The 12,089-nt window shown below is 35.3% G+C and overlaps 1 protein-coding gene across 1 annotated transcript in view; it reads right to left on the reverse strand.

The window, feature by feature from the left end:
* The window catches only part of LOC146583982 (radial spoke head protein 6 homolog A-like), an 8,708-nt gene extending 8,438 nt beyond the window's left edge, over positions 1 to 270 (reverse strand). The window contains exon 1 of the mRNA XM_085325654.1: positions 214 to 270. Within this exon, the coding sequence (XP_085181780.1) occupies positions 214 to 270 (57 nt within the window). The remainder of the gene's footprint in view (positions 1 to 213) is intronic.
* Positions 271 to 12,089: the final 11,819 nt, after the last annotated feature.

The following is a 12,089-nucleotide window of genomic DNA, read 5'->3' on the forward strand; positions in this document are numbered from 1 at the left end:
GGAGGCGCCCCGCGTGGCTGGGGGTGACCGTTGAAACCGTTGGGGGTGCCCCGCGCGAGAGGGTGATGCTGGCCGAGGGAGCCGTTGGAGGGCGCCGTTGCAGCACTGCCAGGGCGCCCAGTCGCCGCCCGGCGTTAGGCAGAGCGCAGGTAGTGGCACTCCGGGCTCTCTCTTACAACACGCTGAGAAAGAGCAGTTTGCTGGGTGGACTACGCAATTTGAGGGTGTTGCTGTAGCTGTGAGCTTCCCTGACCGCTGAGCCTGCGGCATGGCAGCTCCCGGGGGGTGCCCCAAGACCTTCCCTCTGAAGGACGCTCCTGTTCGTCTGGCATCTCGTGGCCTAAAAGGCTTGGTGTGTTTGCAAGAAGGGGAAACCCAAACCAGCTGCTCAAACAGTTACTTTTGTTTGTTTGTTTTTCTAGTGATTTTTTTAAGCCCTGCTTCCTTCCCTTCGTACAGACCTACAAATTACAAAGTGTATTGCTATTAAGTGTCTTGAATGGTGTGATACAGAAATCTTCCAAATCTCTGCTGAGAGCGGAGGAATAAATTGTGAATAGCTTAATTTTATTTTAATAAGAAGAGTGAGACATTCATTTTCATTTGCTACTTTAATTGAATACAGTAGAAAATACAGTTTTAATGTTTTGCCTTTTAGCAGGGATTTATCATGCTGGTGCTACTAGGTGCAAAGTTTTTTCTTTTAGGAGGAGAAAAGTATCCTTGATCTGATGATGATTTTAAAAAACTTTATTCACAGATCCAGGAAAAAAAAAGCAGCTATAAATTACTTCAGAGTAAAGATGTTAGAAAAAGGCTTGTTCATTTGAAGCTATTGGTGTTAAGGAGACAGCTGGCATTAATGTGAGTAGTTTCTTTTTGCAGGAGTCAAACACTGACATGCAAAGGACACATCGCAATACAGTGGAAGAATCTCCTGAGTTCTACTAATCTAGTTACTCAAGATTTCCCTCCTCCTCCCCACCCCAAAATATGGTGACTTRGCAATGTACGCTTTTGTAGCCCCATCAAATATCAGTGCTATGTGCTCAAACAGATATTCAGATAATAACGAACAGGAAAACTATTTACAAAATAAACTAGAAATCCCATTTAAAAAGAAACTGAGTAAATAATTCTTTGAACATATTTAAGTAAGTGGCACACAGAATATTTTAGTAATGTATCACTTTATTAATGATGYTGTTCTCCTCTCCTGCTACTATAATTTGATAATTTGGAAAGATACTTGCAAACATGACTGCTTGAACCTGTGTAAGTGAATTAAAGAAGTGCTTAGTGTAAAGACTGGTCTTAATGTAATCAACTTTAATTCAGCAGGTGTCAATTAGACTTTTATTATGACTCCATTTTGTTTTCAGCAAAGTTTTTAAAAGTGCCAATTCCCAATTAATTCAATAGATCTAATCTTGTGCTTAAGTGATTTACTGAATGGGGTGTGACCTAGTATATGAGGCATGTACTGTATGTTAAATGGTAGTTTTTGATAATTAGTCTTCTGTGTTATTGTTACTRTCATTCAATAATATGCAGAGCATTAAAACAGAGAGGACTCTTAATTTTGTGGCAGTTCTGTTAAAAGCCAGAGCCTTTATCATGTGCATAAAATCTACTTACATAAATAGTCTCGTTAATACTCATAATTAATTCAGTGAAAAACTTTTAGTATGCTAGTTAAGAACATGCATAATTTTTAACAAGGAAGTTTTGGAACAAACRAAAATAGAGCAGGTGAGGTAAAATAAAAGGTCTTTTAAGGAGCCATGTTTTGCCCCATGTGTAGAGCTGAGTGGATAAYTAAGTGTTCTCTCACAGTCTGGCAGTAGAAGATAGTACTGTCTTAGGGATATTGATGCGAAGAGATTGGTGCTGTACACATCTCATTAAAATGCTGTTTTTACTGTTACAAGTCAAAGTAATAAAGTAGTGAAAATAACAGGGCTTTAAAAATATACTCTGCTTTTGATGGATAAGTTAATGTAACTTTTAATGAATGTAGATTTTTTTGTTATTAGTGGTAACCAGGAACAATTCTCAGATTAGGCAGTGCAAAATGTTTCAAGTTTTCAGAGTCAAGTTCTCAAGAGTAAAGAGCCRAAGTACTGTTGAGGAAACTGACCTGTTCTTAATAACAAAAGATAGYGTTTCCACATCCTTTAATAGACAGGGCATTTATATGAAGAATTAGTGTGTCATGTTTCCATTATTTCAACGAGTAGCATAATACCATTAAAATGTTAATTCTGGGATGAGTGCAAAGTCTTTCTTGGAGCATTTCAATGTTTTCTTAAACACTGTTTTCAGAGTTACTTTGTTTAACTGCGTTTCAGCTTGCAGAGTTCTGTTAYTGATTTATTGATCTATGCAGTGAATGTGTGCAAGTTCATTATTTTGTGGATCATATATTTGCAGAACTCGCACAGCAACTGCAGAGGGCGGTACAATACTTGCAAATTACTTGCAAATTATTTCAATTTTTTGTTATCCATTTTTATAGTTGGAGAAAAACTTGATTTGCTATTCAGTAATTCACTTCTATGAAAATTGTATGAAATTAAATCATCTTTATACATGTTCTGTGAAGCAACTGCTCAAGAAAGGACAATTGCTTTATCTTTTCAATCTTGTTCGGCAGAGAGAGAGAGAAAACTAGGGGCAGCTACACTTTTGCCATAATATTCCYTACTGCTTTTGCAATTATATAGGTTACTTAGAGCACATTTCACATGTGCTCTGGCTCAGGGTGCTGAGAACATACAGAACATACAGTGCATATAGAGCTTGAGCAAGATGTGATTATCTTGTTGATCCCCAAAAGTAGAAAATGGATATTTGCAGTATTACTTCATTGTCTTGCTCTGATGAACAGTGTTTGTCAGTAGCACATGTTAATTAGCTGAACAGCAGCAAAAGTATTTTGCAATGTTTTCTGTTTCCAAAGAGATACATGAATGCATTGTCTCTGCTGTGATCAGGTAGCAATGATCTGTGCTATGCATTCAGACCAATTTTTCCCAGTGTTATGTGTTCTTACTGAATTCTTTGCTGTTGCTGATTTCCAGTTATAGATCTGGAGATAGTATAAAATGTCACATTTAGAGCTGGAAATCTTACGTTTTTATATGGTTTCACTTCTGCATTTTGAACATACTTCCACTGGCAAGGGAATGACTGTAGCAATCTGAACCTTCTCTGCTCTCTCAAGTTCCATGTGAACAGTGTTTGAATGAGACAGCTTGGATTCAGGTCCTGTGTGTGTTGTGCTAGAAGAATACACTAAGCACGAGACTGAAAGGTAGCGCCAGCAAGCCCTATAGTGAAGCTACATGAAGATTACTTCATGTGTGGAGGGCAAAATAAGTTGAACTGAAACCCAGCCAGCTACATGAAGATTACTTCATGTGTGGAGGGCAAAATAAGTTGAACTGAAACCCAGCCTGTACTCTAGGGACCAGCTTGTTCATGCAAGCAACTGCCAGGTTTGCTGTGTGTCAAGCGACGCAAGAGGAAGGCCTAGTTACTGGATTCCAGTTGGATTTGGTGTGGCATAGGTTTCAGGCTGCATACAATGGTCAAGAAAGAGATACTTAAAAGTGCAGGTTCTTTCTTGCTATTTTTGTTAATTCTCTTGAAAAGGCTACTAAATACRTAACTTTTTTCACCTCTTTTCTCTGTTCAGAAGCCAGTAACATTTTTCTCATATACGTCCAAAAAACTGCATGCAAATTTTGTGCTTWACTAAATATACAACAGGTGGTTTTAATTACACAACTGTTTTATCTTTTACTCTCTGCATAACCTGGAGAGAATCAAAATATTTTAGTATGATTTTAATAGTATGATTTTCCTTCTGGTCCAAATTCTTCTGTCATTTTTAATAGCAATTTCTTGTTAAATATCTGATAAATGTTTGCATATGTTTATAAGCAAATATCTTTCTGTGAATCTTATATGTATATTGTGCAAAGAGAAGAAAGTCCTCATACAAAGTCTCCGTAAAATACAGCATAGATTTTTTTTTTTTAAGTCAAATGTAATTGTAAGGRTATCATCAAGTCATTACTGTTGATGTTTCCTGTGTTCCTTCCATACAGATTCTGTACAGATACTTTTTTTTTCTTCTTCAGGTTATACAACTATAACTTGAATGCTGAAGTAAAACAATATTCCTCAGGTGGCCRTAGGAAGTTAGATTGGTGCTGGCAGTCAGAGATGTGTTTCTATAAGGCAATATTATTGAGAAGCTGAGAGACTGTCATCTTTCTGCRGGGGGCTGATAGGAAGTGAATCTGGTGCTTTGAAGGGAATAATAATCATCCTTTGAGATCTAATGCTAGCTTTTGCTCTTACAAAAGTTGGTGGGAGTTTTGTACTGACTTCRGTGAAAGTAAGATTAGGTCCTTTGTCACTTAATCAGCATTTTTCCACATGAATCAGATGACAAAGTAGTTTTAGTACTGACTTATAGCAGAGGTTTGCTGTGTTTAAGGTTGAGCATCAGTYTGCATCCAGAATTGTGAATTCTGTATTTTGTATCCTCAGAGTTCAGAAACGCACCGTGAATTGTAGGAAGATGTTCAGGATGGATGTGCTTAATGACAGCTGTGCTGTGGCAGCAGTGCTACTGTAGGCCAGCACATCTTCAAGGGGATACAAATTTTATTTCACTTAACCTTAATGCTAAGCTTAGCCTGCATAGTTCAGGCTATGCTATACAATGGTATGGTGAAGAGTTATGAAAAATACAGGATGCTGAAGTTGATAATTTTTCAGATCCTAGAATATAATGTCTTTGGCTTCTATTATTGAAGGTAATGGTATTGCCCTGTTTTGATCACTGTGACTGAGTAAAAATGGCAGAGGACACTGATTAGGACTTTCTGTCATTTCTAGAATTTTCATTGATGATGGTACATCATTTCTTGCCTTTGAATACCAGCAAAGAGCTGTTAAAGAGAAAATGCAGTTTTCTGGCAAACACGTTTTTGGGGTTTTATGCCTTTTAAATGTTTACTGAGTCTCAGGAAATGACTAGGAGGTTTGAGATATTAGGGATAAACAAAAGAGGTTTCATTACATTCTCTAGGCTTACTCATAGCTGTGATCAAGCTCATACCTAAATTCTTTACAGGAGAAGCTTGCAGTGTCAGGTTAAAAATTAGAGGTTTCTATTAAAACTTCATGTTTATATTGTGGTCCTGTCCAAAAAAATGAGCTGTGCTGACTTGGAAAGCTTTGGATAAACCCAGTGTTAGCACAACATTTTTTGATACCATTTTTTTTCAAAAATGAGACTTCTCATGCCATATTTTTCAGCAATGTCCAAGGAAGGTGTCATATGTTATGCTGTTTTGACTGTGATATGTAATAATTGACTTGCTTGGTAACAGTATGTTAAAATGGAAAAAGTATGTTTATTTTGTATCTACTTAATTTGTAATGCAATTTTATTCTATTTGAAATATCACTCAAAGCCTAATGAGGAAACAAATCTGAGCAGTTCACTTTCTGATGATTTCCAGTGAAGACAAATCTAATTTTATCATTAGAAAATTCCTGAAATATCTTTATATCAATAATTTTCTCTGGAAATGATTTCTGAGGGTGCGAAGACCCTTTCATTGTAAATTGGACACCTAGATTCAGTTTGTGTTGTTGCAGATAACTTCGTTGTCCCTTTTTCTTTTTCCAAAGATGTAAAAATTCCTGTAAATAACCTTATTCTAGTAACAAACATGTTTACTTGCAAATTTTTTCCTTCTTTTTTATTTTATTTCTGTGGATAATGTTTCTATTTTCACTTTAGTTTTCCTATCCCTTTTTTTTCTATGTATGACAAATATAACAAAAGGCAAAAATTATATCAGCAATCAAAAGACTACGTTTAKGTGAAGAAATCAGGAGTACCTAAGAAGTGATTGAGATTTGTTTCCCAGTGTTATGTTACATGTTTGCTGTTATTACTAGATTTCTGGTACAACGATTTCCATTCTATTTTACATATAAATGAGTTTTCCATGGAAAATATACCATGAATTCAAGCAGTTGACTAGATTCTGTTAAAGTTTCTGTTTTCTTGCAAAATATTTATATAACCATTGCAAACAATTTTTTACTCACCTACCTTTGAATTTGTTCCTCTTTTTTTTTTTGCTATGTTCCTGAAAACTTTTTTCTTTAGCTGTTGTTATTGTTTGTTTATATTCTTAGACACAGTATTTTGTCATATATTGACCAATATTAAGAAGCTTAATGTGTATTTAAAAGGTGYTCTTAAGTATCTACAAGCTAGGGGCTATATAATACTACATTCAGCTGCCTAGAGTGAGACTGAGAATAGTTTTTGATGTGTAGAGTTAGAATATGTAGAAACAATAAAATGTGTGGGAATTAAATTAAAAAGACATGACAGCTCATGCATTGAGCAAGGACTCTTCTTGACAGTTCATTTGTAATCAGTATTTAGAGATTCTTCAGTAATTTAGCTAGAGATTTATTAAATACTGCTCAGTGATGCTGTGAGGTATTGGTTTAGTTGCTGCTTTGAAACAAGCAACAAAAACTTCAGTGAGTAGGTTTAGTTAATGTTATTGATATTCAAAAGAATATAATGGCTGTGGGATTCCAGGCTAACTAACAGTTTTAATAATGCATCATTTGACTTTGGATTTGCTTCCGTGAGCCTTAAGATACATTTTGTTAATGTTCTTTTTTTCCATGGGGATTGTAATAATGCTTGGTTTGTATCACTCTGTGAATGCTGTATCTACTAAACAAGTGACATTTCCTGAGCTTCAGCCCTTACAATAAATTTCTCTCAAAACTTCTGCAAACCCATAATCCAGAGATTAAGCTTGAGGTGATATATCAACCTTGTATTGACTTCTGTAGAGTAATGAATTTAAAACTCCTTGCCATGTATTCTTAGTCAGCCTTTAATTTTGCTATTTAGTCAGTAAGTTTGTTTTCAGAATTAATTTGAATAACTAAAAGTAACAATGAACCTGCTGGATTATTGTAAAATATTTATTCAGGTCCAGTTTTAAACAGTGAGGTTTTACCTGCCTCTCCTCACTTGCTTAATACTAAAGTACAACAAAAATGAAGCAAAAGTATTTATAAGTAAGTCTTGATGAGTTCTCAATCTCTTAATCTTAAAATATTTACAGGGCTTCAATCTGTATTATGAAACAAAAACCAAATACGTTAGGAGTCAAAAAATGTCTATAGTAGAGCTTTTAAGTACCCAAGAGATACAGAAGTTTGAATTGTTTCTGAGTATAGGTTCTAAATTTCTTTCCTAAGAAATTGTATTTCTTTCCTAAACTTTACCTGTTTTTAAGATTTGGAGAAGTGTAGGATGCCTGTACGGGCAGGCATGTGTTGTATGTGCAGCTGATACTCTGGTCACTTCCTTTAAACATATCTTGTAACTTCATTTGCTTACCAACCTTTCTTTACCTCTTTTTCCTGAATGTGACCCCAAACTTGCAACTGGTGAACTAAGGTCACAATTTAGTTTTGGCCTGATTTGAGAAATAAAACTAAGTCTGAGATTTTTTTTTAACACACTTTTCCAGTTTTAACAGAACAATTGTTCTGATAGCTTGCCATTTTTTATTATCTTTTAATTATAGAGAAATTACTGTCTTACCTTTGCCTTTAGAGGAAGGACAACATACATAGGAGACAACTTGTAGAAACTATTTCTCAAGGTGCAATACACTTTGAGGAGTTTGAATTTCTTCTAGTAATGTTTTTGTTTCTGTAAACAAGCAGTGAAGAGGAATGTTCAAAAACAATCTTTGCTTGATGGGGAAACATAATTTATCTGTTGTAGTAAAACTGTGTATCTATATTATTCAAGCACTGAAATAAGTAATATACAACATGAAAAATAAAAGGGAGMTACTAATGTTCTTATATTTCATGCTTTTCAGCTGAAATGCATGATCTTTGCTGTTCAAACAATAACTCAGCTTTTCTTTAAACACTGTAACTGCTGAYTTTTCATTATTTTATATATCCTACTATAAACATCAGTTAACCTCCCTCCTGCTTTGTTTAATTATGTTTAACAAATAATCAGTCTGAATTAACAGCAGGAGACTTCATGCCATTTGCACATTAACAGTTCTGTTCTTAAAATTCTGAATATAGTTGGTGATGAGGGAATGTGCTGTATGTGATTCACCAGTTTCCTGGGAAAGATCTCAAAGCACACATCTTAATGGAGCATTATTATTTTAGATCTGAGGCTTGTGATGATGTTGTATACTAGCTCATTAGTTTCTATTTATCAAATATTCTCCTGATGGAGCTTTTTCATTCTCATATATAAGGAAGACTTTCTAAATACTTCTGTGAAAGGTTTTTCTGCTAAYTCCATTGGCGTATAGAATAAAAATTTAGCAAATACTTAAGTCATGCGACCCACAAAATTGAAACACTTCTGATTTGCCTGTCTGAAGTATGCAGTTTTCCCTTAATGTAGTCAACACTAAATACAGTGGAGGATAGTACRAGAAATTTTGGCTTGTTATGGAACATATAGTTTTTATTAAAACTATGCATAAAATTAAAGGTTGCTTTTTTGCCTCATGTTATTTAGATGGAAGATTTGAATCTCCTAAAAATGGTGAGGTTCTCTAGAAGGTTATTAATAGTCCTACATTTAAAAAAAGTGCAGTGATTCTATTATGGATGAATGAACAAATTTAATTTGAAAACAAACTTAAAACTAATGTAAGCTGTGTACTTTATCCACTTATAAGTAATTTACACCAGTAGGAGCTGATTGGATATGTCATAAATGTTGATACTGTGAAAGCTGCATCAGCAGACAATTGTTCAATCAACCTCCTGGAAAAAGTAGGTAAAATTCTCTCACCAGTTAAGCACATAACTTGTCACTTACACGTGTATGGCATGTAATCTATATGGCACTTGATAAGAGACAGGTGAGAAAGATCACTGGGAGTGGGAGGAAACATGCTTGTCATTGAAGAATTCACTTTTTTTTTTTCCCCCAGCAGGCTGAACTGTGGGATAAGGTAGCAATATTTCTGCAAAGATATACTTAAGAACTTCATGTAGTGAGCAGTTAAGATCCCTGTAGCTTTATGGGAAGCTATGAGAACATGCAGTATTTTTCAGATAGCTCTGTGCAAAATCAAGGAGCTATTTCCCCTCTGTCATTAGGTGATTGCAGCTTGCAATTACAGGTATATTGGTTTTATATTTGGATGCTAGTTTGCAAGCAAATGGGATCACTAGCCTGTGGCTTAGAGGGCAAGTTTCTTACTTGCAATAGCTGCTCTTACGACTGGTATCTGTGTCAGTGTGTGGAGGCTTCTTGGATCATACTTTTGTAATTTTTATAGAAATGGTTTTATTGTGGCCTAGAAAGAGCATAAATATTTTGATAAACTTTTTAAAAAGGGATTTTAYATTTGAAACATTTTTTTTGTCAGTTGTCTGAGTATTTCAGATGAACTGACTTTAATCTTGGGAGTGGAATGCTATCATGAAAGTAACAAGGAACTTGTAGGTTAGATAGTCAACATGTTTCAATTATCTTCAAATTGAGSTGTTGAGCTGCTGTAGCCTTACATGAAGACTAGATGGCTTAYCAATCTTTGATGTACTGAACTTCTGAAGTTAGAATTCTAAGTGTGGATGGGTTTTTTTGTTTGTTTTTTAAGCGTGGTAACTCACACTGAGCTGATCAAAGATTACATAAGTTAGTATGGCATTGAATACTGTTGCACTGGCTCCAGTGATCACACTTCTAGCATGGGCTCAAGCGAGGAGGAAAGAGTGTGACTTGCATGGTTAAAAGAAGAGCATAGAACTTATGCTGGACTTTGCCAAGCGAAGGATTTGACTTTTGGTTTTCATATTATGTATTTTTAGTCTTTCTGCTGAGGATATAATAGAAATACCTCAAGCAGTGTCTCAACCAAATCTCCAGTTCTGTTTTTTTTTTTTTTTTTTAAGTGAAAAAGTCAAGTCTTTGCTCTCCAGCTTTAAAAGACTTATTTTACCTTTTAAACTCACAAAGTAAATATGGAGTCTGTAGATTGTTTAACCCTCAAACTTCATCGACTATCTCAGCTTCCAGGAATATCCCTACTCTTCATAATTTTTCAAAATTACTTTGGCTACTGGTTTTGATGGAATGAAACATTTTATTGATTAAATTTACAATGGTAAAATAGTAAATCCTATTGAGGGAGTTCTGTAAAACACTGGTTTACCTGAATAACCATCACTAAACAGCCAGTCATAAGCAAAAGGAAATGTACAATGGTATTAGAAACAGAGTCAACTTCCCACCTGTTGTGAGGCTTCTGCATTCTGCCTCCAGATGTCTTAATAACTGTTAATGAAGATTCTTTCCCTCAATGGGTTAAGCAATTAAACTACATGCACAGGTATACTAATGCAAATGGCTTGGATATATTGCAACACAGATGCAGCAATGCTATTTAAGGTGATAAAAGTATATGCAGATTATATAAACATAATATCTGGGTGATATTAATTAAATAAAAAAATCCACAGTGCTCAGAAGACTCAGATTTTTGTATTCCTATGCCAGTGTTAGCACTGAACATCTGGAAGGGGCAACTAGACTGGTCTCTAATCCAGTTAGACCCTCCTAATTTTCTTTTTTTTACTCATGTGAATATGGTTAAATAAAAATATGTTCCATGATTCATAGGTACTCTTTCAGGCTGGTGGGCTAAGCAATAGGAAACTAGGAAAACCAGAAAACTAGATTTTACCAGGAAAAACTACTGTTGACAGTGATTTCTGTAGAAAACCTTGTGTAAATATCGGGCAAAAACTGCATTGATTTCCCCTGGCAGTGTATTCTGCCTGTGGGGGTGGGGGGGGGGCAAACAAAAAAAAAAACAGCTGTTGCCTGCAGTTTGCCAGTTTCTGTGGTATCAGGTGAGAAATGGTTTTCTGCTGCAAGGTATGYATCACTGTGGCTCTTAGAGTAGCATGTAAATGGTTGGTCATCATTATTATTTTGGCCATAATCTGTATGCAAAACAAATCTAAACTTGATATAAGCCATCTGACATGTGAAATGGGCAGATTCTCACCAGTTAAATTTTCAAGGCATGTGSGGTGTCAGTGATGTTTATGTAGTAGCCTTCACTATTCAAAGCTTCTGAAAAGAGCTAATGTGGAGAGCGTGCTTGGGAGCATCAAGTTTTATCCATCAGGCCTTACTAAAGCCAAAGCTTCTGTTTATCAGCTCCAGGATTTCCAGGTGCTCAGGGCTAATGGCAAGTTAATTGTGTATTTGAAATTGTTCTTTAGATGTTAAGCTGTGCACCTACTGTGGGTGGTAATTTATCAAACTGAGATGACTTTAAATAAATGATCTTGTGCAATTTATATCATAAACGGATTTTTTGTATTGACACGCTTGGGTCTGACATAGGTGGTGTTAGTAATTCAACTTAGATAATTCACTTTTATTTTTAATCTTTACTCCAAAATGGAAACACTTATTCTACTTTTTTTTTTTTAAATGGTGATTTTGGTATTTCTGCTCTATTCCCTAGGTTTACTYCAGTTAGCAAGCCTCACTTTTAGAGGACATGTTTCATCTCTTATAAAATAAAAATCCTTGTCTTTTTCCACCCTTTCTGAGTTAGTTCCTTTTTTTGGGGGGGGGGAGGGGAAGAGTTTTTTTTTAAAAAATCCCTTTTTTGTGTATTTTCTGTCTCTATCAGTCCTGGATCATTTTCTCATTCTGAGAAAAGGCATGACACCATTGGCTTTCAGATGACACCATGTGCTTTCTGAATGACAAATAAGCAGAAAAATTTGGAATGTGATTGAGTTGAATTAACATGTTTCTTTCCCAGTCCTGAAAAGRCAGTACTGTCAGTTAAACCTAATTACATTACTGAAAAAAAGAATTGGACTTGCATGTAACTACAGATAGTGTTCAGTCTACCATAAAAGTAGATTTTACGTCATTTACRTGCAGCCATTAATTTTGAAATCTTTATTGATATTCTTGTACAGAGAAAACTGTTTCA

The sequence above is a fragment of the Rhea americana genome, unplaced genomic scaffold, assembly GCF_003343005.1.
Source record: "Rhea americana isolate MKP2758 unplaced genomic scaffold, rheAme1 scaffold_99, whole genome shotgun sequence".
In the NCBI taxonomy this organism is placed as follows: Eukaryota; Metazoa; Chordata; class Aves; order Rheiformes; family Rheidae; genus Rhea; species Rhea americana.